The sequence below is a fragment of the Apteryx mantelli genome, chromosome 20 (assembly GCF_036417845.1).
Source record: "Apteryx mantelli isolate bAptMan1 chromosome 20, bAptMan1.hap1, whole genome shotgun sequence".
Lineage (NCBI taxonomy): Eukaryota > Metazoa > Chordata > Aves > Apterygiformes > Apterygidae > Apteryx > Apteryx mantelli.
This window is the reverse complement of record NC_089997.1, coordinates 12840584-12866663: the sequence shown is the minus strand read 5'-3', so window position 1 is coordinate 12866663 and position 26080 is coordinate 12840584. Positions and strand designations below refer to the sequence as shown.

The following is a 26080-nucleotide window of genomic DNA, read 5'->3' as shown; positions in this document are numbered from 1 at the left end:
CTCCTCTGCAACTCCATGAATGGAAAGACCCCGGGCACAGAGACAGGCTCTGCCTGTCCCCCAGGCTGCTCTGCCGGTGGGCAAGGGGCAGAGCCCTTGGCCATCCCCACGCTCCCTCGTGCTCCTCTGCCTCTGAGCAGGACATGGCCTGGGTCCACATAGGGCCCCGCTCATGGCCCCACCGCAGGCTGCTCCCTGCAAAGGGTGAAACCCCGATGTTCCCAGCACAGAGCTGATGCCAAAGCAGCATCCAGAGCCCAGCCGGCCTCAGAGCCATCAGCCCTCCCTGGCCCGGCCGCAGGGCCCTGAGCAAGGCTGCTCACCCTGCCCCACTGCCCCCCGTGCTCCCCTTTCCCCCCATGCCTTTCCCACCGCTGGCCTTTGCAGATGCATGTGCCTGGTCCGTCCACTTACCTTCAGCACAGTCACGGCTGCACTGGAAGCCCATGAAAATCGCAGCGCTCCTGCCCTTGAGGTGGCATCCACCCCACACCTGGAGCCTGGCCAGACAAAAAGACATCACCTGTCCAGTGCCCTGGCTGTGCAGCTGAGGGCAGGGGGTCTTCACCCCAGTTTCCCTGCTCCAATAGACTTTACCTTTGCTGGGTAGGCAATACTGCAGAGACACGAACAGTAAAATTTTCCCCTATTACCAGGCCACTACCTGAAGTGGGATTCTGTTCATCTAAGCTTAGCCATCTAGAAGTTAGCCATCAAGGGCTCAGTGCAGTTGCCTACACGAAGGTTCCCAAAGCTCTCTGAAATGGGTGAGAGGCTGCTGTTCAGATGGGCACTGGTAGTCTGAGGAAACAGGGTGACAGAAATCTCATGAAGTGCAACAAGAGCAATTGCCCAGTCCTGCTTTTGGGGGATTGAAGAACCTCATGCAGCAAGACCGGCTGCAGATGGAGAGGGGCTGGAAAGCAGCTTTGCAGAAAAGGACGTGGGGGGTGCTGTTGGACACCAAGTTAACCAGGGGTCACCAGTGTGGCTTTGCAGCAAAGACCACCAATTGCACCCTGGGCTGTATTAGCAGACATGTAGGGTGGGGGAAGTGGTTCTTCTCCTCTACTCGGCACTTCCAAGAGGGCAGGTGGAGCACTGTGTCCAGTTTGGGGCTCCTGGGACAAGAAAGATGTTGACATACATTGGAGCAAATCCAGAAGAGGCCATGAGGATGGTGGGAGGCTGGAGCACCAGCTGCACGAGGGCAGACTGGAAGAAATGGGCTTGTCCAGCCTGGAGAAGGGAGGGCTGAGGGGTGATCTTGTCCCTGTCTGCAGCTGCCTCGTGGGAGGCTGCAGAGAAGATAGAGTGCCAGATTTTTTTGGAGGTGCACGGGGACAGTAATGGGCAGAAGCTGGAGCAAGGGAAGCTCCAGTTAGATAGTAGGAGTAATTATTTCACCGTGACAGTAGTCAAACACTGGAACAGGGTGCCAGAGTTGGTGTGGGATCTCCTAGGCAAGAGGCTTTTTCCAAATGAAGCAGTCCTTCCTCTAGGCCACTCTGCACCTGTGCGCTAAATCTACTGCATTGGGTTCACAGAGAGAGGTCACTTAAAGAAACACTCAAGTTGAAATGCTGATGAATGATGTTCACCTGCAAAGGTCCTGGATTTCTGTCTAAATAGATAAATGGAAATCATTGCTAATAGAACCATTTGGATGCCTGGCTATCACCATGGGAACCAACACAGTTCAACATGCCCTAGCGCTTGGAATTTCCAAATACCAGTATTTGAGCAAGTGGGAAATTAGTGAAGACTGTTGTGGGAAAGAAGTTTTCTTTGAAGTTGTTCAGATAGTCGCCAGAAGAAGGTGGGGTCAGAAAGACAGTGAATGGACACATTCTGTGGACAATCAGGCTGGCAAACAGTCTGTGCCGCCTTCTGCTTCTTCCCTTCTGTGTCCTTCTTTCCCCCACACTGATGAACTGGTGGTAATTATAACCTCGCCCTACATCAAGCATCTCTATCCATTCCCACAGCTAACAGCAGAGTTTTCTTCCCTGTGACCCCGAAGCATGGCCATAGTACAAATGACCAATAGTGTTAATAACAGTAGTGTTGTCTCCCAAGGAGAGATGGAAGCCACAGGAAAAAAAAAAACAACACATAATTCGCAAAGAACCTGTGGAAGTGCTCAGCTTCTCATCACTGGGGACATTTGTTGAAGGTTGAGGGAGCCAAAACCTGATATTCCAATTGTTCACACTGAATACATCTCAGAAGACTATAAGAATAAGTAGAACTGGTAAAGACAAAGCATACACTGGGCAAAAATCTGTACAACAACATCCATGTTTAAACAGAGAGAATTTCAAATCTGGGGGAGAACAGCAGCGGGCTTTTGGTGTCTGTGCCCTCTCTGTGGTCTTTGGGAAAGAGGCTCTCCTGGGCTGTAGTAGCTGTTTCAGAGTGGGCACAGGACTTGGAAGGCTCTGCCCGATTTCCCGCAATGTCTGGGAACACAGCGAGTGCCTTTTGGCTAGCAGGCTTTGGAGGAGGTAAGGAGCGCCTTGCAGAGGTGTTGACTTGAGTGTTTGGTAGAACAGGTAGTTTTCTCGGGCTGTCATCTGTGATCCTTGGTTTTGTAGAGGATGCTGTTTGCCTGAGAAGTTGCATGGTGGCCAGCTGTGCTGAGTCCTTTGCCTTTTGGGGTAGCACTTGAGGGAATTTTGGAGGTGTTGTTTCTGTGGTTGCTGGCAGAGGAGTGGCATGTTGCCTAATGGGTTTCTTGGGCAATTCTGCTTTGCTGAGAATTGTTTTTTGTGGAGGAGAAATCTTTTTGCCCATCCCTTCTGCTGTCAGTTTTTGAGGTTTCGAAGAACTCTTCAGATTTCCTTGCTTAGACGCTTCAGCCCAGTCAATCTGTGATGTTAATCGTATGCAACTGCCCTTCAGTTTTTTAAAGCCCGACTCCATCTCAGGGAGTACCTTTGTTACCGGAACTGGGGTAAATCCAAGTTTCTCTGAAAGTGATTGTTCATGCTTATCATTGTGTAATATGTTCCTGACCGCCTTTTCCACAAGAGACTCGATAATCTCCTCTTGACTTTGGAAATGCTTGCCTCCTCCCGACGGATCCTTCCTTGCCACCCTTTTAGCAAGCAGGGTCCTTGGAGGGAGATGAGGTCCCACCTGTCCATATGTGCAGTTGCCAAGAGAGAATCAGCATGAGAAAAAAAAAAAAAAATCAAAAATGATATATTTCATTAATATTGTAAAAAAATTAAAATTTAATGTAAATATAAATGTAAAAAAAATTATATTGCATTTACATTACATTACATTTTACATTGTAATGTAAAAACTAGCAAATATTTTCTAAACATGAAGACCCCCTCGTGGTGTGTTTTCATTGGTAGTAGTGGTTTCTGATTAACATGGATCAAAAGCAGAGCCGGGCTAGACTCTGCTCCTGCTTGGACCATGCACACTGAAGCCAAGGGAGCAAGATGGGATTGATACCTGTGGAGTGGAAAAGAGCAAATGGCCTCTTATGCTGAAGACATGACAGAGTTTTGGTGGGATATACTGGCTGATGGGATGTGGGAGTCTAGATTAAACAATTAATGCCCACAGTTAAGCAGTCACTATTTTGAGAGTCATCATTTTGTCTTGTCAAAGGGCTCCCTGCCCCAGCTCTCTCCTGACCAGCATCTTTGGATATTGAGTGGACCTCAGCAGCTTGAGGCATCAGAGGTGTTTGTAACAGAAAGCGACAGCTTTGCTTTTCAAACTTGCTCAGCAATCGTGGATGCTAGAGCTCAGCTCAGCCTCAGCTACGACTTAATTTTCAGTCTGCATGAGAGACACTGGAAGAAATACAGCAGAGCGAAAATTGCCCGCTGAAGGACGGCAGTAGCAAAGGGATTAAAATTCACTCTCAGTGAGCACTGAGGTTATGATCCCTGAGTGCAGGAAGGCTGTTCTTTCCTCACCTTGGGACTGTGCATGTCTGGTGGCTCAAGGGTTCATGTAAAGGCTTATAGAGGTGCTATGGCTATAAGAACCGTGACTCCTGCAGCTGCCTGAGCCCCCAGACAGCCTCACTGAAGTCCTGAGACCTGCCTGCCTCGACTGTCTTGCTGGAGACAATTTGTGTGTCCCATTTCCCTGTAGAGGTTATCTTACAGGTATCTGCCTACCCCAAAAGTGAATTTGCCTTCAAGACACAGAGCACAGGACATGCACTGCCTACTGCAAAAACAAGAGCTGCAGTGACATCAAGCACCTGTGTCTCTGCTGTGCCAAGAGAGCTCACTGGCTAGCGTGTGACTACTCCAAAAGCAGTATCTTAGGGACAACCCTAAGAATACCTGAATTTGAAGACTACATTGTTCTAGTGAAAGGTAAAGGAAGCAAGATCTGATTCTTAGGCAGACATTGTAAAGTTACAATTCAGGCAGACATCATGCAGAGCTGGATGGGAGAACAAGAGAAACATCTGCAACGTATGCTTGATGCAAGGATGTTGTTTTGGTTGAGCTGGAAAAACAGAAAGTTACCTGGGAACCTGGAGGGTTTTCTTTGGCCATCTCCAATTTCTTGGCTTTAAGTTTCTGCTTCCGCAGTGGAGGTGGCACGTTGTTTGGTCTAGGTGGAGGTTTCTGCAGTGGTGGTCTTGGAGCGATTTTAGCCAGCAGAGGTGACAAAGATGTCAGCTTTGGCTGAGGTTCCTCTCCAGGTGTCTTTGGCTTGGTCTCCCTGTGTCCCTGGGATTTGTCAGGGAGGTGGGACCCTTCTTCCATTGCTGCTTTGAATACTTGGACAACAACCTCCTTGGTGATATCTTGGAGGGCTGAGAATAATGCTGTCTTTTCTTTGAAGAAAGGAGGAGTGGCAGAGGGAAACTGGCCCTGATGACCATGAGAAACTTCATGCGGGGTTGCTTTTTTCAGGACAGCTGTGATTTCTTTTTCACAGTCTTTGCTAGCCCCTGGTGGGGGTCTCGTGTTGGTCTTGTGAGGCAGAATATCAGCTGCCTTTTGAGGAACCCTCTGCAAGAGAAAGGAAGAGGGTGAAGATCTTGCCAGAGTAAACAAGAGAATGTGTCAAAGGAAAGTGAAATACGAAATCCGTGATGCACAGAGAGGCAGTAAGGGAAGACTAAACTAAGCAAATCCCATCTCTGGTTTGAAGAGGTGCCAAAGCCCAGTCTGAAGTCCAAGCCTCAGTGACTTTTAATTAGAGGTCTACTGGAATTCATTTTTTTAAGTGGTCAAGTTCAGACCTTGACCTCGAGGTGGAGCTCAGGTCAGACAGCTCAATGTTCTGGTTTGGACACCTCCAGATGCTGCTGAGCACGTGCTCTCCCAACACTTGCAGAGAGCTGGGCAGCGCTGTGAGCACAGCTGAGCTCATGACACAGGTGGCACTTGTGCCTCTCCAGGCATGAGGGCAGGGTCAGGACAGTCAGAACCAGATTGCAGCTTTCATTCAGCCACACAGTTCTTGTAATTTGAGTGTGATTTTTCTCAGGAGATTTGTTTCAAGCGCCACCCTCCAGAAATGAGCAGACTATGGATTCTAATGAGCTTCTGTTTTGGGATAGTTATTATATCTTCATAGCTGTGGGGAAAAAAAAAACCTTAAGAGTGTGATCCAAGGCTACTCTGAATAGCTCAGAAGGTAGCAGAACATACACAATGTCTCTGTCTCAGTCCAGATTTTAAAACTGTTTTAGTCTTTTAATGCCTGGCTTATGGGAGGGTTTTGATACCTACACTACATGAGTCTAATCTAGAGCAAAACAGCATGTACTTGCTCTTCTTCCAGGATCTAGCCCCATGCATTTGTCCTGCTTATAGCACCGGTTTTGTTCTCTGGGGATGTGCTCACAGTGTATGAACCTGAAGTTTCTGCTCAAGTCGTTGTGGGGTGAGGGCTTCTGTGTAGAAGAGCCTTTGCCAGATCCCCCAGGGCCTCGCTGTAGCCCAAAGAGGAGGTATGGCCCAGTACTATAAGCAGCCTTTGCAAGGCACACGCCTTTAACAAAAGTGCCTTCTGCCCATGCTGGGCTTCAGCTTTCAAGTGATGAAAGCCAAGAAGAGAAATTTACCACCTTCTTCCTCTCTCACTCCCTTACACCCCAAATACTTACTGTTGGGTGCGAAGGAGGACATTACACAGAGCTGGTCATGTGTACAAGTGCATGCAAATGCCACAGGGAAGGGATAATGCTGAGATTTTGGTGCGTGTTATCTCTATACAACACTATACGTTTAGTTTCCAATCAAATCGGATCATGTTCTTTGTGGCTTTCCAGTCTGGGAAAAGGCCCAGGGCACCGAGATTTAAAAGAGAGAGACCTTTGGGTGGCAAACCCTCACCGCTTCCTCTGTCCTCTTCCTCTCCTTCCTGCATGCGATTTGGGCAGCAGAGATGTCCATCATGCTCCACTGTGGGTTCTGCCCAGCCCTGGCCATGCATTGCTTTCCCCAGTCCCCTCCCAAGCTGGAGGAGGCAGGGTAGTGGCAGGAGCGGAAATGGATCTTCTCGCTCTGACAGGAACACCTTGGAGGCTCAGTCTCCGGGCTGGAGTTGAGCTCTCCATATGTCACCATGACCTCCTTTATTTTCTGGGTGGTTTCTTCTAGGACTGTCCGGAGGCTGTAAAACACACCCCTGTTGGTCAGGAAGTCGATGAAGTTGGCAAATTCCTCTGCAGCCAGGTGGGAGGGGAAAAGGGGAGCATGCTGCTCCTCTTTGGCCTCCTGCATGGTGTTCCTCTTCTGAACACTCCCAGAGGAAAGGTCTCTGTCCCAGCATGACTCCTGTGGGTCCTGGCATCCCCCATGGGCCGGCAGTCTAAACTGGGCTCTCCAGTCACTGGCCTTGTGGCAGGACATGTCTCGCTGTGAAGGAGCAAAGCAGAGGGTCATTCAGGAGGAGACTGGAAAGGCTGGAAAACCCATCGCTTGGAACCCCTGCAAAGTCGATCACTGACTACAGCCCTCAGGTTGGGATTGGTGCTATGGCTCCGTTGTGAAGCTGCTGCAGGGAGTAACCATGCTCTGGGAAAGGGCTAGATTCACGGTATCACAGTCAGTACAATGAAGACCCTTCCCATTCCCTTTTGCCTTCCACTTGCAGATTTCTACCTTGCAGATGTATGGATGCACTGCCCCACATGGGATAGAACAGTTGTTTGGTCCCCTTTTGAAGACATGGGAAATACGATAGGTCCCAGGCCACAGTGTGAGGTGCAGCCAACTCCAAGCTATATTTGCAAGACTCTCCTTTCCCCTCTCTGATTTTTGTCAATTGACTGAGAGAAGAGATGCAAGGTAGACAGAATCTCATGCTCTCTTGCCTGGTAGGGATTCAAAGTCCTGCATAAACACATGCGTGTGTGGTAGAGGCCGTGCAGAAAGAGGTGCAGAGCATGCACGGAGCAGGGAGGGGTGAGGAGAGGCACGGTGGTGTGTGCCTGTGCCAGGCTGAGGTATTTGGTGTGCGCCTCTCAGGTGAAGGTAGCAGGTGGGGGAGGCTGCAAGAGATGGTGAGGACCCAAAACAATGGGTTCTGAGGTTGGGGGGATTATCTGCACTTGAGGAGCACCTCAGTGAAGCCACGGCTTATAAGTACCATCCAAGGCCACCTCCTCTGCCAGCTTAGAGATGCTGCTGGGCAAGACGTGAAGCTGCTCAGGTTTCTGTGTGAAATTTACCTTCCACAAAGACTGTAGTGTTTCCCACAGGGAAACCATTGCTGCACCAAGCAACAGCCCCAGGAAATGTGTCCCAGGAGGACTGTGAAGAGATTTTCACCCTCCAAGCATGCTGCAAATATGAAAATGCCCTCCAATCTCAAACAGCTACAGGTATCCCCAGTGTCAAGATTTTCCCTTTCTAACCATCTGTGCTACTTACAGCTATTTGCACAGCGGCTGACGTCTCCAGGTAACAGGGACTTTGCCTTCTTCAGATTGCTTTCCGTACCAGAGGCTGCTCAGATGGGGTTCTTCCCAATACACCTTGCAGGCAATGCACTAAAGCAAGCCTGACTTGAAAGGGGGGGGAAGGCAGACAACTGAGCCCGTCAGAACCTGACCATCTCCTCCGGTGGTCACCAGCAACTGTGACATCAGAGACTGTGACATCATTACTAGGCAACCAGGCGAGCGCATGAGGCGAGGCAGCACAGGCACAAGCACCTTGGAGGCCAATGGGCACCAGCGTGCTTTGCTTTGCTCTAGCAGGGGTGATGACCAAAAGAATTGGTTGAAAGCATTTTCCTAATAGAACAAGGAAACCTGCTTTTGTGTCTCAGCCAAGGCTGGAGTTGGTCCCTTCTGCTGAATTTCATGACATCTGGCCACTTGCAGTCCTGCTCTTGGATCGCCTGAGGCTGGAAACGGCTCCTCTGGCTTGTCTCTTGAGGAGCAGGAGGGACTGCATTTTGTGTCCGTTCTGCTGGTGGAGGCAGTGGGTGCCTGGGATGTGTCCTGGCTCCCAGAGCTCTGCCCTGGACACACTGGTCAGCATGTTCATTGCAGTTGCTTTACTAAAGGGGAGAGACTGGCCTGACCATGACCTCCCCCCCCAACACACACACACTCCTCCCACCTTGTTCTCCAGCTTTGGGCTGAATGATGGAGATGCTTCACTCTGGCCATTTTGGGGGCAGCTGCAAGGGCTGTTTTGGCAGCCAGCCAGGGTATGGAGGCTGTGGTGGGAAATTTCTCCTGGAAAATACAGGGCATGTGGTAGTGTCAGGGAAAGATGGCATCTTTGGGAGGTGAGAGCACCACTGGGGGAAGCTGACAGCAGTGGGGGCTGAGGGCACTCTCTGGGGAAGCTCACAGCAGCTGTGCTGGGGGGAGGTCAGGCACTGTGGGGAAGCTAACACCTGTGATCTTTATTGCTAGCAGATCACCTCTCCTCATCAGCTCCTCAGTGACCTTTGTCAGGACATTGTCGTCAATGCACTCCAGAAACCTCCTGGATTCCTTGTGCCCTGCTGAGTTGTCCCTCCAGCAGATATCAGGGTGGTTAAGGTCCCCCCTTAGGAGGACCAGGGCTTGCAAACATGAGACTTCTTCCAGTTGTCTGAAGAAGGCCTCGTCTGTGTCTTCTTCCTGATCAGGTGTCTGAAGGTGACACCCAGCGCAATGTCACCCACGTTGCTCTGCCTGATAACCCTGACCCATAAGCTCTCCACTGGCTCATTTGAGCTGCTCTCTCACATGAAGGACAACTCCCCCTCCTTGCCTTGCCCACCGGTCCTTCTTAAAGAGCCTGTGTCTATCCATTGCAGCACTCCACTCCTGTGAGTGATCCCACCATGTCTCTGTGATCCCAATGAGCTCAAAGTCCACAGCTGCACACAGACCTCTTATGCCTGGTGTTTGCTCCCCATGCTGCAGGCATTAGTGTATGAGCACTTCAGAGAGGTGCCAGCTGTGCTGATTTCTCAGGAAGGGTATGAGAGCTTCCCCCATGATGCTTTCCTGCAGGCATGTCCTTATTCATGTGGATATGCTCAAGGTGGGCTTCCTTCACCCCACAGCCTTTCCTTGCCAACCTGATCCACCACTTCCTCGCCTGATTATTGGTCATCCTCTCCCTCCTGTCATTCCCAGTGTAAAGGTCTCCTTACCAGGTTTGCCAGGCGGTAGCAAAGGTGCTTTTGCCCTACTTGGTCAGGCTGACCCAATGTCTTCCAAGCAATCCTTGATTCTCAGAGAAGGCCCCATGGTCGTAACAACCACAACCCTGTTGCCAACACCAGCTGTGCAACCAGTTGTTGACCCACAGGATCTGTCCCTACCTCCTCCAGCCCTTCGCCCTTACTAGCAGGATCAAAGAGAAAACTGCCTGGGGCTCCCGGGTCCCCAGATCGTTGCCCACAGAGCAGGTAGTTGTGCTTGATGCTTTGCAGGTCTCCCCAGGCAGTGCCTTGGGTGCTCACATGGATGAGCAGCAGGGGATGATAGTGCAAGGGGCAGACAAGCCTCGGCAGTCTTCACCGATGGGCCTTACCACCGCGACAAAAACGCCCTCATGATCATTATCCCAGCCAAGTTGTCTTTACCTCCTCTCCCTCTTTCATCCCTCCAGGCCCTCATTGCTCCTGGCTGGGCTTTGTTTTTAGTTCCGGTCCTAGCAAAGCCTGGACATCTGCCTGTCTCCTCCCCATGGACCCCAGACCCCCATGGCCTCAGTGACACCCCTGCACTCCTCTGTACCTCCAAGGCCTCAGTGACACCCCTGCACTCCCTGCCACCTTCATGGCCTCAGGGACCCCCAGGAAACCCTGCACACCCAAGGACACCTCGACACCCTCCCATTGCCTCAGAGTCCCCCAGCCCCTGCCCTCTCACTAGCGACAAGGCCCTCAGAGTGCCCCTCTGTGGGGCTGTTTCCCTGGGGCACAAAAGGGGTTCAGGACCCTCCAGTTGAAGTCAGGAAGGGTCCTAAAGGGAGAAAGAGCTGCACCCCTTCTCCTGGCACAGGAGGGCCAACAGGGCTTCCTGAGTGGGTGGTGGTGGTAAGCTTCCCCCAGTAGTGCCCTGACCCCCTTATAGCTCTGAACTTCCCCCAGTGGTGCCCCGCAGCCCCAGAGCTGTGAGCTTCCCCCAGTAGTGCCCTGACCCTCAAATCTGTGAGCTTCCCCAGTGGTGCCATGACCTCCCATAGCTGTGAGCTTCCCCCAGCAGTCCCTTCCCTCCCCCATAGCTGTATGCTTCTCCCAGCAGTGCCCTGCACCCCATAGTTGTGAGCTTCCCCCAACAGGCATCTGGGACAATGGCCCTGGCACAGCTTCCCCAGGGTGTCCATGCAACATAGGCAACACCCCGGGCTCTTCCCTTCTGCACCCTCCACGTCCTGGTGCCTTTCCCAGGAGTCCTGCACTTGCCCTGTCAGCACACAGCTGTGGGCTCCCACACTGCCCATGCATACGCAGGAGCTGCCTGCTGGCCTTTTGCCTCTCCTGGGCCCTTTCCAGCCCAGCCCAGCCTCTCACAGGCTCTCCCCACCTCCCCTGCCCTCTCCCCAGCCCACCCCAGCTCAGCAGAGCAGCCCAGGCTGGAGGTGGCCCTGTAGCAATGCCCACCACAGGATGCTGCAGAGCTCTGGGCACTCACACAACAGCCCCAGCCCCCTGAAGGGCACAGCAGCTCCTGGGTGCAGAGAGGGGTGTCAGCCTCCCCATCAGCCCCAGGGCGGGGGGCCAGCAATGGCACAAGAAAATTGAGGCCAGTCAATCTCTGTCTGCCCTACTCTTATTTCCAGAAGATCCTTAACCTGCACTGTCTGCAGCCGCTCTGCGCCAGCCCCTCTCCCCAGGACAGCACAAGAGTCCTGGCCCTGAGACTCCTCAAACAGTGACAGAGCATCCTGCCCTCAGATGACAAACATAGAAACAGCTTTTCATTTATTCCTCCCCACAAGCACACAATTGCTCCTTTCCTCTTCTCCAGAGACAACTCTGCTCCCCAGAGAGCCTTTCCCCAAGTGGAGGGTGTCCATCCTGGCCTGGGCAGCCATCCTTGCTCCCCTCCCTTGTGCTCCCCGCAGGGACCCAGTTTGGCGGTGCTGCTTTGCAGTGCCAGCGGAGCAGACAGGGTTTGTGCTTCTGGAGAAGTGGGATGAATTCAGATATTTGTGTAAAAACATGACTATCACAGATAGAACTCACAAACCGCAAGAGTTGCCTGAGATAGATTGGAAATCACTTGTGAAGAGAGGTAACTATTGCTGCTGAACTAGTACCAGCTGAATCAGTTTCTTCAGTGCCTCCTTGAGCTCCTTGTTCCTCAAGCTGTAGATGAGGGGGTTCACAGCTGGAGGCAGCACTGCATACAGAACTGCCACCACCAGATCCAGAGCTGGGGAGGAGAGGGAGGAGGGCTTCAGGTAGGCAAATGCTGTAGTGCTGACAAAGAGGGAGACGACAGCCAAGTGAGGGAGGCACATGGAAAAGGCTTTGTGCCTGCCCTGCTCAGAGGGGATCCTCAGCACAGCAGTGAAGACCTGCACATAGGACAGCAAAATAAAAACAAAACACCCAAAGCCTAAACAGGCGCTAATCACAAGAACCCCAATGTCCCTGAGGTAGGAGTCTGAGCAGGAGAGCCAGAGGATCTGGGGGACTTCACAGAAGAACTGCTCCACAGCATTGCCTTGGCAGAATGTAACTGAAAATGTGTTAGCAGTGTGCAGGAGAGCATTAAGAAAACCAGTAGCCCAGGTAGCTGCTGCCATTTTGACACAAGCGCTGCTGCCCATGAGGGTCCCATAGTGCAGGGGTCTGCAGATGGCAATATAGCGGTCATATGCCATGATGGTGAGGAGATAAAACTCTGCTGAGCATAAGAAAAAGGAGAAAAAGACCTGGGCAGCACATCCAGAGTAGGAAATGGCCCTGGTGTTCCAGAGGGAATTGGCCATGGATTTGGGGACAGTGGCAGAGATGGTGCCAAGGTCGAGGAGGGAGAGGTTGAGGAGGAAGAAGTACATGGGGGTGTGGAGGTGGTGGTTGCAGGCTATGGCTGCAATGATGAGGCCGTTGCCCAGGACAGCAGCCAGGTAGATGCCCAGGAAGAGCGAGAAGTGCAAGAGCTGCAGCTGTCGTGTGTCTGCAAATGCCAAGAGGAGGAACTCTTTGAGGGCGCTTCTGTTGGACATTTGCTCACCCCGGGCATGAGGGACTGTTCAAGGAGAAAAAGACAGTGACAAGTTAGAGCAGGCTTCTCGGAGCCCAACCCATTCCATTTCTCATAGAAACCCCCCCATTTCCTCTCTCCTCTCTCTTCGTGCAGCTCCCTTTCTGGGGCTCTGGTTTGCACTGGCTGAGTGTGCCATGCGCAGCAGGGGCCTCTGCCCATGGTCTCCAGAGGAGTCAGTTCTGCTCTGCCGGAGGTGTAAATGGAGGTGTCAAACTGACCCTACTATGTGGTGGGATTCCTGGGGATGGGTGCCATGAGCTGGGTGGAGGGGACTTGGTCCAGTGACCCAGTGGGAATAATCTCTCTTCACCAAAATGAGAGCTGAATACAGCCCTCATGCCAGCTGTTCCTGAAAGAGAAGATCCTTGTGAGGCATTCATCTCCCCCAGCCTTACCCTCTTGAGCAGAGGTGCCTGTACCTGAATCACTCACACCAGCTCCCGCTCCAGCAAGGCAGAGAAACACTCAAGTGAAGGCAAGGGGTGACCTGATCCTTTCTAGATGTCTCCATTCCAGGGAGATAGACCCTCTCCTCATGCCAATTTACCGTCTGCACCCTTCCTCCGGGCACTGCACGGGGAATGCGAAGTGACTAGCTCTGATGTACGCATCCTGCAGCAGATTACATCCACCCCTGATGTGGAAGGGTAGTTCAACATTTTGAAACCCATTTTTTTTCCAGAAAATGATCTTCAGTGGAGGAGTCTGACTACATATTTATTTAGTTTTTCAATACCTCCATCTCACTGTGGGAGCACAGTGTGTGACGGGGTAGAAATTTTTGCCATTGCAGTTGCTCTTAGCGTGAGCACTTGTGCATCCCAAGAGGAAAAAAGGGCTCACTGTGACTTTGTACAGGGTCACGGGACCTGGTCTGTCAGTGAGTTTTTCCCCTCACTGCCCTGTGCTTGCACCTCACTCAGCTAAAGGAGAAGCACACTCACAAGATCCTCTAAGAAGGAAAGTGGACTGAGCTGGGAGTGGAGGAGTTCAATTCCACAGTGAAGATTTCCACAGCGAAGAGGAAATGGTCTTCTGGTTGGGCAGCAAAGTCTTGTCAGAAGGCCAGTGTCTCTGTAGTTTCCTTCTCACAAGGGGGACCAGGGAGATGCCATGACTTTCTCTGGGTCAAGCCCCGGCCCCTGCTGGAGAGACACATGGCCTGGAAGACCTTGGAGCCAACCTCCAGGTACACAGAGCAGCAGGAAGTCAAGCTTCCAGCTTCTGGTTGAAAGACAGTTCATGCTCAAAGCTAACAGGTGCGTTTCCAGGAAACATTTGAAGCACAAGGACAGCAGTTGCCTCAATGATGAAAGCTTCACACTTGCTCTACAGGCAGTGAAAACAATGAAGAAAACCCTAGCTGATCAGTTCAGTACTGAGCTCCACCTCTTGGTCACTTCCTTGGGTGTCACGGGCCCTCCTCCTGCTCCTCACCCACTGCTGTCTAGTAACAGCTCTCCCAACCCTCCTCCACTCTTTCTGTCTCCCCATCATGTTCCCCAGAGCCCTTTGGACCCCTTGTCCCCTCTGGTTTGGCTCCATGGGAGAGGAGGGGTCCCATCACTGCTTGTGTGCACCCCTGTGCACCCAGAGCTGTGAGCTGCGGTGGGTGGTGCTTCCCCCCACCCAGCAGCACCAGCCCTGACCCCAGGTGATGGCTGTGGTGGTGCCAAATGCTCCCACAACTGGGGTCACATCTGGAGCATTGCTCCAGGTGTGGTTAGAGACTGGCCCAGCAGAGACCCCCACCAAGAACAGCTGCTCTCTGTTCACCCTTACAGTTACAGAAGGATGCTGAGTGTGGATAAAATGCCACCCTGACTGGTGTACATGACCACACTCACTAGAGACAGGTGGATGTATTTCATAAGGACGATTACTCATAGCACACATTCTTCAGAATTCCTTCACGCAAACCCTTTGCAAGCAAAGTGCTGTGGTCAAAATGGATCCAAAGATGCAGGAAGACTGGCCAAATGTCTCTGTGCATCAACCCTACACGAGGTGATACATCAGCTGGAAGCACAACGACATGGGTACCTGCTTCCTGAAAGACTGATGAGGAAATTGAGGGGACACTGGGCTACTCCAGCCACTCCTCTGCACCCCCTGGATGTATCGGAAAATGAGGAAATGGGTTGAAATGAGAAGAGATCTAGAGCCCAGCTTAGACAGAGACAGGGTCCAATAGTCCCCTGTGAACACTGGAGTTCAGTAACAAGCCTATGGGCAGAGGCTTATGCTCTGCTGGGGCTGTCCACACTGAGTACAAAGGAGGTGGACTAAGAGCCTGCCTGTACTCAGGGAAAGGGAAAGCCTTGCTCAGTGTCACCATGGATGAGATTGCTCTCGCTGAACTTTAGGTGAACAATTCAGAGGTCAAAACAGAGGTGCCTAGTCCTAACTTAGATGCATTAAGTGGTAAGAGAGGTCTGCATTATGTTGGCAGTTATAACTCTGAACCCTCAGGTTCATACTTCCTTTTGGAGGGGTAGAAGATAGTCAGGTGGCCCTTAGGAACCAATGTCTCACCCCTGAAGAGCTCCCAGAGGCCAGCAATGAAGATGCCTTGATGTCAGTCTGTCACTCAAGCCTCCCTCTGCCCTTAGAGAGGAGGAATCTGTTCCTCTCCTCTCCTTTAGAAATCCATTTTGCGAAAAGTTGAATCATGTCCTAAACTCCACTGACTAACCTAAGGGAACCTAAGGTGACTACTTGAACATTTAAAAATCTGTCTTTTAGATGGCCAACATTAGAAAGATAAGGCAGGGAGTATGACAGTAGCTCCACAGGAACTGCTTTCACAGATTACATTTCTTGATAGCACTTTTAAAGATTTTGTGTTTTTCTCTCTCTTAGACTGCTTCACAAAATGGATCTACATTTCTGCAGGGGTTAGGTCACCTGGGTACCAGCTATCATTTTAATTAATGTCCTGTCACCCTCTCAGACCGACTCTGCTGAGGAGCATCTCAGGAAAGCACAAAGGACCGTGATTCTTCAGGGAATGCCAAAGGGCTTTGGGTGGTTTTACTTGAAAGGGAAAAAAATCAGAGCTTACTTCTGTCTGGCAGCACAGTGCATCAGAACAAACGGCATTAGCAGCTGACTCAAAGAGGCTCTGCAAGAACCTTGAAATGAGACATGCCAGATTGTTCTCTCAAGGTTGTGGGAGGAGAGGGAAGGAGATGATGGTCTGCAGAAATTCTGCTGGCCTTCTGTTTCCCCTTGACAGTGTTTCCTGCACATAGATTAATGTAAGTAACTGCTTTGTTGCATTTCACCTCATTTTTTGTTGATTGCTATTTTTGTTGTTGTTGTTGAGTTCCTAGACTGCCTGCCTGCCTGCCTGCCTGCCTGTGACTGTCCTCCTTTGCCTGTGATATTTCTCAGGCAATGAGACTTTGCTGACCAGTCTGTGTCTATGTGCCTGGGTCTCTGCCCCTTCCTCTGCTTTAGCTTGTTGGCCAGGTCCAGCTAACAAGCACAGAGTAGTATTGTTCTCTCTTTTGGGCTTATTCAAGTTCTGTGAGCAAAAGCAGCAGGATGGAAAGGAGATGGTCTACATAGGGGTAGACTGTCTTGAGAGGACTGCATTGAGAATTCGTTGTCTTCACGACCTCAGGTAATGAATTCAGGACCGACTCCATATCAAACCAAGCTTCATCTTTCCAGTGTTCATACGAAGAAAAAAAAAAAAAAAGTCTTTTGTGGTTCTGTTTGTTTGCTTGTTTATTTGTTTTACAGGGTAGGGCTTTTTTTTTTCTTATCCCCAACTGATGAATTTCCCTACATATCTTTTTGTCTCCTAGGATTTTCTTTTTTTCCTCTCTCCTTTGTATTGCTTGTATTCATTTTTATTTTTCCTTCTGATGGCCAGAAGGTTTTATCAAAACCATTTCTCAGCAAGAAAGATTGCTGCAACTGAAGAAGAATCTGTTTGTAAAGATTTCTGCTCTATAGGGAATAGTTCAAGCTTGGAGAGAAAGACCACAGTTTTAATCATAGAATATTTGTCTTCCCTTTCTTTGGCTTTGTCCCTCCCATTGCCTTTATTTCCCATACACCTCCTCCTATGTCACCATTCTCCTTCTTCCTTCTTTCCACTCCTTACCTAATCCAAAGGTTAATGTCACTTTGAAGAGATGTTTTATCTTTCTCCAGGATGGATTTTATCTCATCCTAAAATATCAGTTTAAGATAGACTAGAGAAAGAATGACTGAGAAATGTCTATTTTTTCTCCTTTGACTATAAAAGGACACTTGAGTAAGGAGCTCAAATGCAAAAACTTACATGTTATTAATAGTGGATTCCTACTCTAACCTAGAAACTAAGTTTGTTGTTACTGTTTAAAATGGTGTCTCCTTACTCTATGTTGTTTCTCCTTGCCTCTCCTCTCTTCTCTGTTTTCCTTACAGACTTCTTGTGAGTAACCCCATGTATCTCTTTTATTATACTTCTGCATTTCTCTACCTGTCTCCACTTCCTCTAACCTTCTGAGGAATTGTTTCCTCCACTCACCAGCTTCTCTTACTCACTGCAGCTCAGTTGTTGCAGATATGTTGAACCATACGACTGTCACAGAGTTCCTTCTCTTGGGCTTCCGCTCCCTCCACCATCAGGAGTACCTAATAGCAATCACTTTCCTGGCTTCCTACCTGGTGATCTTAGTTGGAAACCTGCTGATCATTGCCCTCATTTTTTCTGACCGAGACCTCCACAGACCTATGTACTTTTTCCTCTGCAACCTCTCCTCTTTGGAGATCTTCATTGCTACATCCATCATACCCAAAACAGTAGCAAGCTTGCTGATGGGCAACAAAACCATCTCCTACCCAGCTTGCATAACTCAGTGCTACTTCTTCTCCCTCTTGGGCAGCATTGAGTTTCTCCTTCTGGCTGTCATGTCCTACGACCGTTATGTGGCCATATGCTACCCTCTTCAGTACCCCATGCTAATGAACAGTCAGCTTTGTGTTCAGCTCCTGTTGGGGTCATGGACTGCAGGCTTCCTGGCCACCATTGTCCCCACTGTCCTAGTTGTCAGGCTGCCCTTCTGCAATGCCAATCGTATTGACCACTTCTTCTGTGACGTTGTGCTTTTGATCAAGTTATCCTGTGCAGAAACACAGACTGTGGAGCTGATAAGTTTCATGACCTTTTCCATCATCCTCCTTGGCTCACTGGTTATGACAGCAATGTCCTACCTATACATCATTAACACCATCCTTAGGTTGCCCTCAGCTTCGTCACGGAACAAGGCATTTTCTACATGCTCCTCTCATTTCACCTTTGTCATCTTGGGCTATGGTAGCTGCATCTTCCTGTATATGTGGCCTTCAAATCACCACATTTCCTATAACAAAATGGTGGCCCTGCTCAACACAATGATAACTCCTCTGATGAGCCCCTTCATTTTCAGCCTGAGGAACGAGCAGATGAAGAAAGCTCTCAAGGTGGGCTTGAAGAGAAGTGTGATAATCTCCAGAAAATGTTTTTCCTTCTGAGAAGAGATTTTGTAAGTGGAGGGGAAAGGGAGGGGGGGATGGAACAAATGATTATGATTCATTTGCTGAAATTCCATCTTTCTTTCTTAGCAGTGTGAAGTTTCATGAAATCACACCAGTTTCTCTCCTGAAACATATCATCATGATAAGACCTAATCCTCAGATAGGGATGCCTTTCAAATGGTCTAAAAGCACTTTACAAACTCGGGTGAATACCCTGGTGATGGTGTTTTCTAAGAGTGGAAACTGAGACAGAAAGCAACAAGCTGAGGAGTTCCTCCTTCCTTGGCACACCAAATTCTCAAGACGGTTCACCTTCCTCCAGTTTGGATGCAGCTTCTCCTTGTCACAAAATCTGGTTTGCCTGTTTATTTTGGTGGCAGAACTTTTTTGAACCTCTTTGCCTTTAGAAAGAGGCAGAAAATAGGTGGAACAAAAAAAGAAAAAAAAAGAGAGCAACAATGGCTTTATTTCTCTCCTAAGTGGCACTTACTTCTCCCCATTAACCTCCTGGTAAGGACAAGAACATAGACAAAATAAAGCCTATATTACCCACCTAACTTCAGCTCTCTTTTAAGCTGCAACAAAATCCAGAATATTGGTCAGTAATTTAATTGTTGAGTAACGATACAATTATCCACAGATCAAGCTTAATGAAATAAATGCCCAGTCCTTATGACACAATGCTGTCAGAGCCAATACTTCAGCTAATAGAACAGACTCACACAGTGGAATTAGTTTGTCCACATTTGTAACTTAAATGCCCTAAGTTGAGTGCATTGCCCGCCCTCCTGTGATAGTCTAGAGGATTATATCATCTCCTCTTATGCTAGCTGTCCATAGTACTTCAGAGGAAGTATACTGAGCATAGGAGGCTCATCTGTTTAATAGGAAATGCCAGTTGCGCTGAAACACATGCTGGGTAATGTGTTATAATTTGTGCAAGTGAGGGACTTTAGATCAGTGAGGTGCATCCTCTGCAGCCCCACGGATTAGATCTAGACCTTAAGTTCTCTCCAACCCCTTCACCAAACAAAAGCAAACAAAAAATTCCTTTTTTCTAATCCTTGTCATGGTATTGCCATTTCGTAATTTTCATGGATTCATTTTCACTCACGATTTGCAAGACAAATATGTTGTTTTGGAATGAGAATCAAAACCAGAAATTGTTTATTCGTTTAAAATAAAAATAAGAGATTGTCATTCTATCTCAGAGACCTTTATTATTTAAATCACTTCCTCCCAAAAGTACAGCAAACCAAGATGGATGAGTTTAGTCTTAAATGCCTAGCATGGAAAGTTTGAAGTTATTTAGTTGGATGACTCCTATCCCCTTTAAGTTGGCAAAGAATCCCACCAAGACATCTTCAGTGAAGAGACTTTGGAATCACAAGCAGTGCTTTAACTTAGCTATCTTAGACATCTTATTGTGAAAAATCCCCCTCAAAGTCACTGTGGCACTAATGTCTCTGATATTTCTGGGTAGATAGCTACAGTTTGACTATCTGTGTGAGAGCCACACCTCTGGTTACAGCATAGAAATAACAGAACCTCACTGTTTGTCCACTGCTACCTCTACACCAATATCTTAGGTGTTTGCTTTGCTCTGATGGCATGGCCTCCAGACTGTTCACCTTATTTACACCAGGGAAAAGTCCAGGTGCAGTTGTGGGATAGTTCATTCAGGAATTTGCTTCTTCCGTTGAAGGAACAGGTCACTCCAAGAGCGGCCCTTTGCAAGGGGTACAAACAAGACCATGCTGGGTGTTGCTTCCTCTGCTCTGTGCAGACGTCAAACTGTATTTTATGCCATAAGGCATGCAGCACATATCCTCACTGCCACACTACAAAACAAAACAAAGCACACATTTTGTCAGCTGTGATCAACAGTCCTCACTTGATTTCATGTACCTTGAATGGAGGAAGCACACACAAAACGACATGCCTGTGTCTCTGGGCTGCAGGGGCACTACGTGGGCCAGCAGACACCCAGGAGACCCAGAAGTTAAGCAGTATGAGCAGCATTTCCTGACAACAGGGTCTGCTTCCTGTAATGGTTGTGCACAGTAAATAACAGACTTTCTTCTGTGGATAAAGGTCCCCTAAATAGCTATCCACCTCCTTGATACCTGAGCTGGATAAATAATAGATTTTTTTTTTTTTAATAGGTGAATTGAAAATGAAATAAGTAAATAAAAAAAAAAGGTGGACTTGGAGGACTTTGCTAAATGAACACAGAAATATTCTTGTCCACTGCAAACCCTTTCTTAGATCTAAAATGTTATGTTCTTTCTGAAAGTACTGACAACAGAAGTTGCATTCACCCCAGCCAGCGAGAGGGTGGCTCTGAAGCTCTTGTGTTGCCTACTCCTGTAAAGGCATCAGTAACATGCTCCATGAATGTGACAGGAGAAAGTAAGTGCCCAAAGTAAGTTTCTAAGATCTGCATGAAAGAACGTAGGCCAGAAATCATTTGCATTCCATTACTTTCTTTCTGGAAGACTCTGCCCATGCTGCCATCCAACAGAGTAGGTCTTCTTTCCACACAAAACTTCCAAACATTTTTGATTCCTTCTAACAGAAATATGATGATATTCCTCTTTAGTTTCATTCTAAATTACAAATCAGCTCAAGTGAGATAAAATTTTCTACAGCTGCCTATTCCTGTTCCCAAGTATAAAGGGAGACCAAATGATTAACACAAACTAAGACAGCTCAACTCTACAAGTGCAAAGGCCACCCTACCAGACTTCTGCTAAGTCACTGTTTTCACAGAGGGACTCCATATGATCTTTTGATAATGCACCCTACAAGCTTGGGAAGAGAGTTTCCCCTGTGTCAGTATGATTCCCCCCCCACACTCACACACACAGTTTTTTTTGTGATAAGCACAAAAGAACAATCTATATCTATGGATAAGCAGCTTGTAGCCACATAGGGGCCCTCTTCCATTTCTGCTCCCTGGAAGACATGGACCTGGCTGCATATTTCAAGCACTACGCAAGTTCAAGACGGAAGCGTATTCTGGAAAAGGAACTAAGGGGTGGAAAGAGAATGGTCATGAAGGGACAAATGTTGAGAGAGGAAGATAGAATTAAAATTTTCAAAACTACCTCTTCATGCCATGGTAGCAACTTCGTTAATCCCATAAACATTACTACACATCTGGCACACCTGCTTCCCAGCTATCCTAAACACAGGAGTGTTCCAAAGCTATATTAGAACAGGAAAATATTAAAACTCAGTTTGCTCTTTCTCAGATCAGGTGACAACAGTCTGCTCAGTTTTGGAATCTATCTCCTGAATACGTCTACTTCGTGCAGATCACTGAACCATCTCTCTTGGGCTGAAGACACACATTCAGACAGATGCATGCATGCATGGTTAAATGCATCTTTTCTATCATGATATGAAAGATAAAAAAGAACTGGTTGGGGATGGGATTATCAACGGCAACCTGAGCATCTTGATTAGAAGAGTGAGGGCTGTGTAAAAGACAGAAAACTCTTTGCTAGGGGTTGGCAGGGTGTTGGGTTTTGGTAAGAGATACACAATGATTAGGCTGCTGTAGAAATTTTTACTACAGTGAGGTGGAAGGAGGTGGCTGAGAAAGCCCTCTGTCTTTCTCTGGTAGAAGGGGTTCTCAAAACAGTGAATAGGGTACTAACACATCCTATGCCTGGCAGAATTGAAAAGCATGGGAATGCTGCTCAGCTATCACCAACATAACAATGTGGATATTCCCAAGGAGAGTCATAATGCAGATAACTAGAACCAGCGGGAAGAGGAAGGTCTGAAATTCTGGGACACTAGTGTACCCTAGAAGGCTACTTTTGGTAACAGATGTCCCACGTATATTCCATGGGATACCACTAGATGGCCACTGGAAATGGACATTCATAAAGTTCATTTGAAACACGCTAGTGTAACTTTGTTAGGCTTAAACATGAGAAACAAATGAAAACAGAATACATCATGTGCTCATTCAAAACTTTTGTGCTTAACAAAACTCTTAATTTCTCCTACTAGCCACCCTGTGGATTAGAGGCAATGACAAGCTCATTATGGTTCCCACAGTCTTACAAACTCCCAGGGGAAAATTGCCCAGCGTGAAGTGAAATCACAGGACTAAAGTGTCTTGGAGGTTTAATGGGGCTTGCTGAGGGCTGTTAGAGATAGAGCTGCTGCCAGAAGTCCATGTCCCTCCCCAAGCACTGATTAGACCAGACCATCAGAGGCACCACTTGCAGGAAGACAAAGGAAAGGGACAGAGGTTCTTCCCTCAAGTAGCACCTTTGATGTGGGGTGCCTCTTCCATTTTTGACACACGTGCACTCACAGAGTTTTAATGCTTTGCCTCAGTGCAGTCTACACATCCCTGCAGCCCCAGCCCTGCGTAACTCTCCCCACATCATCCTCCGTCCTCAAGCAGTGCCTCTCAGGGCTGAAATATAATCCTTGCAACTTCAATTTTCCTGATATTCCTCAGTCCTAGCCTGCAGGCCCCCTGTAATCTGACCCCATTTATTGGTACCCAATGTCTTCACAAGGAACCTCATGGTATCCAAAAACTGCTCCGCATCCCCCAGATTCCACTGTTTGAGTGGTGCCTCTCAATCAGAAATCACAAGCCACGCTATGTAACACCTGCCCTTTTTATCCCTGAACTTCCACTCACCACCAAAAGTTTTAGTCTTCAGCTCCTTCTTCTCCTGGCTCATAAAGTGGGCACTTGGGATGCTCTGTAGTGTGTAAAGTTATCTGCACAGGGCTGGTAAATGAAACCAGGGCATGCAAGAAACTGGCAGCCACCTGCTGCAACAGCTAGATAACAGGCTGGATATCCTAGGAAATGTAAAATGGCACTGGACAGCTGCTTAAGCAATTGAAGGCTGGTCGGTGGAATTACTCCCCAGCCCTATGAACTGAGTTCATTTCCATGTGAGATCAACCACGCACCTCATGTGGAGGTACCTCCACAAGAACATCCACAGTCAGGTGTCTAGCTCTCTGAACTGAATCTCCTCCGAGGCATCTTCCTTAGGATGATTTGCATCCCATTGGAAAATCAACTTATTCTCTTCATTGATGGCCAGGGTACATCAAGCTATGGCTGTCTGCACTTAAAATATCTCAGTTTAGCCAAGGCAGAGCCTCTTCCTGGGGTCTTCATTTCTCAAGGATAGAGAACACTTTTTACATCCAACCCCTCTCCCCACCCCAACCCACCCCAGCCCACTGCCCCCCAAAAAAGCAAAGCAAAAGAAACAAGACTTGAGAGCTGGAGAAAATGCTTTGCTGTGAGGGTTTCAGATTCTGCCATAGACACAGGAACTTCCTCCCACAGAGCCCCCTCCCCAGCTAGCAGGGAAGGGCAGGGATGGGGTGCAGTAAGGAAACGTAGCTTGCGAGCTGTATGGCAGGAGCTGTGAGAAGGGGTCAGATACCAGTGTACTGTTTAATAGACTACAGCCAGGAAGCAACCAAGGGGACATTTTTCCCTGAAGAACTTCAAAAATGAACCCTGAAGAGAACAAAATCTACAAAATTGAGACAATCATTGCTGTAAAGGAAGAAAGAAACAGCGGCTGGCAAAATGGTATGGCTGGTCCATAAATTGAACAGTTGCATAGAAGCCTCCCAAGTGTGCACATGTAGTTTTTGGGGATGGAGTGGGGGAAAAACAGGATAGAGGACAGTATTTTTTTACATCATACTGCCTAGCAATGCCAGCACCAGGGTTTGCCACCAAACCCAGCTCAGACTTTGCCACAGAGCAGGTGAGGACCCTGGAGCACTCAGGCAAGTGAGAGCTGGGGCTGGCAGAAGTACAGTACCTGCACAGCTGGAATAACATCAAAGATAAACTACCTTTGAAACTGCGCTGCTCGGTATGGCATGGCACTATCCATCCTGGTGGATAGCAGGAACAATCTTACTAGCCCCACAGCAAAGCTTCAACAATTGACTTTCCAGCCATAATCCTGGTCTAGATGGTATAATTAAGAAAACAAAGCTTAAAATAGATGAAATCTTCAAAGATTTTGTACAGCCGGGGGCTAGTACAGGGGAATTAGCTGCCTGATTTAGAATTTAGGTGTCAACTCAGATCTTAGCTTAGCTTAAGCTCAGAGCTAAGATTTAGAACTGAGCTTGCACTAGATGCTCTGACAACTGAAATTAGGTGGAAAAAATTCACCTGCATATCTCCGTATTCATATTTCCTTATTCCTGGGGGTAGCAGGACCTTAATATCCCACACCCAGATACTTGATACTCCCAGTCTTTTGCAGTGCAGCCATTTCAGGCCTTCTCTGAATGCCACACAGCTGACACCCGAGAGAGCACTGAGTTACTTGCCAAGGCTTACACTGTGGAGCAGGCAGAAGGCAGAGGCAGGACCTTTCTGCCACTTCTGGAGTTGCATTCTTGTTCTTCAAGTGTCCCATATGAACAGAGAGCAATATGGAGTTCCAGCACGAGCATGGAACTTCAATGAAATCAAACTCCCAGTGACACACTGAGGAAGAGTACCAAACTGTCTCTTTTTTGTAGGCAGTTTGCACTATGTTAACCAGATATGGACCTAGAATAAGATGATGTCCAGGATGAGATGGGAGCTGGGGCATTTCTGAGCAAGAAAGGAACAATTTGGCACAAGCTTTTGGTTTTGCAAAAATGAGTTCTTATATATTTCTTTGCTCTATCCAAGCACTGCGTGAAGGCAAACTGGACCTGATTTGTCCTGGGTGAGTGCATGTTAAGCCCCATTTCTAGAGTTAGATTTGCAGCTGTGATGGGGAATGAGAAACAGAAGTGATAACTGCAAATAGCTAAAGAACGGAGGTGGTGCAATCAGTCTGAGACAATTGTATACACCTTGGAGAAAGCTGCAAAGTCTAAGCTGCTCTTCTGTACTTCCTCTGGGGTCCATGGAGAGAGCCTTCCTTAAGGAAATCCATTGCTTTCTCATTCATTTGTGCAGAGTACTTCTGATAAATCACTCTCTTCATAATGTTTCCTATTGGCCAAGGGGACCGTGTCTTCATCTGGAGGAAAGATGATGGTCCACAAAGGGAGCAGATACTTCTAGAGTGGTTTCAGCTGCCCACATGAAGTAGGATAAGTCATGCCTCCTAAATTCTCCCTTTTCTTCCTGGGGAATCAGAAGAGAGGCTCGATGATAAGGTCAGATGTAGCTATTATATTAAAGACATCTATACTTGGGCAAGAGAGATCCTTCCGCAGACTTTCAGGTGGCAGAATTAGAGAGCAGTGAAGCCACTCCATTCTGACTGGACATAAAGGAAAAAATGACCACGAGGAGAGTCAGGTGCTGGAACACATTGCCCAGACAGGCTATGGAGTGTCCCCTCTTGGAGGTTTTCAAGACGCCACAGGACAAGCCCAGAGCCTCCTGGTCTGACTTCACTACAGACCATGCTCTGAGCAGCTGCGCAGCCTAGATGACCTCCCAGGGTTCCTCTCTCCCTTTCACATTCAGTGGAGAGGCAGAGGAGTCTCCTTGTCATGAGGTCAAAGAGAGCTGAGAGGAATCATGCCCTCCTGCTCCCCTTGACCTAAAGCAGGGGCAGAGGAGAACGCTGTGCACCTCCCATGTAGGAAAGAGGAATCCTGTGTGCGAGTCTATATCAGTAACTTGGCTTACTGTGGCCCCCAGCAAGTCAGGTACCTTTGCCTCTGGGAAAGGTCTGGGTTTCCTCTCTCCTCAGAGGGCAGAGCCTGGCACCTCTGAGGGTGAGTCATGGCATCCCCCATTGCAAGTCTCCAAATGCCTGCTGACTCTGCTTTTCTCCCCACTGATCATTCGTGGAGTGTGCAAGGAGAAGCTGTGGCACCTCTCTCACTCTAGTTCTGCTCCATGAGTTT

The 26080-nt window shown here is 48.5% G+C and overlaps 4 protein-coding genes across 4 annotated transcripts in view; 2 read left to right on the top strand and 2 right to left on the bottom strand.

The window, feature by feature from the left end:
- Window positions 1-26080, top strand: part of LOC136993803 (antigen WC1.1-like) — a 350141-nt gene that overhangs the window by 207092 nt on the left and 116969 nt on the right. The window lies entirely within an intron of this gene.
- The window catches only part of LOC136993747 (antigen WC1.1-like), a gene marked incomplete at both ends in the record, with an annotated part of 213633 nt that overhangs the window by 136803 nt on the left and 50750 nt on the right, over window positions 1-26080 (bottom strand). The window lies entirely within an intron of this gene.
- LOC136993832 (olfactory receptor 14A16-like) lies at window positions 11802-12437 on the bottom strand (the record flags this gene model as incomplete). Its single annotated transcript, XM_067308780.1, has 1 exon — window positions 11802-12437. A coding segment is annotated over one exon (636 nt), but the record flags the coding sequence as incomplete, so codon positions are not given.
- On the top strand, window positions 17411-18127 carry LOC136993748 (olfactory receptor 6M1-like; the record flags this gene model as incomplete). Its single annotated transcript, XM_067308691.1, has 1 exon — window positions 17411-18127. A coding segment is annotated over exon 1 (717 nt), but the record flags the coding sequence as incomplete, so codon positions are not given.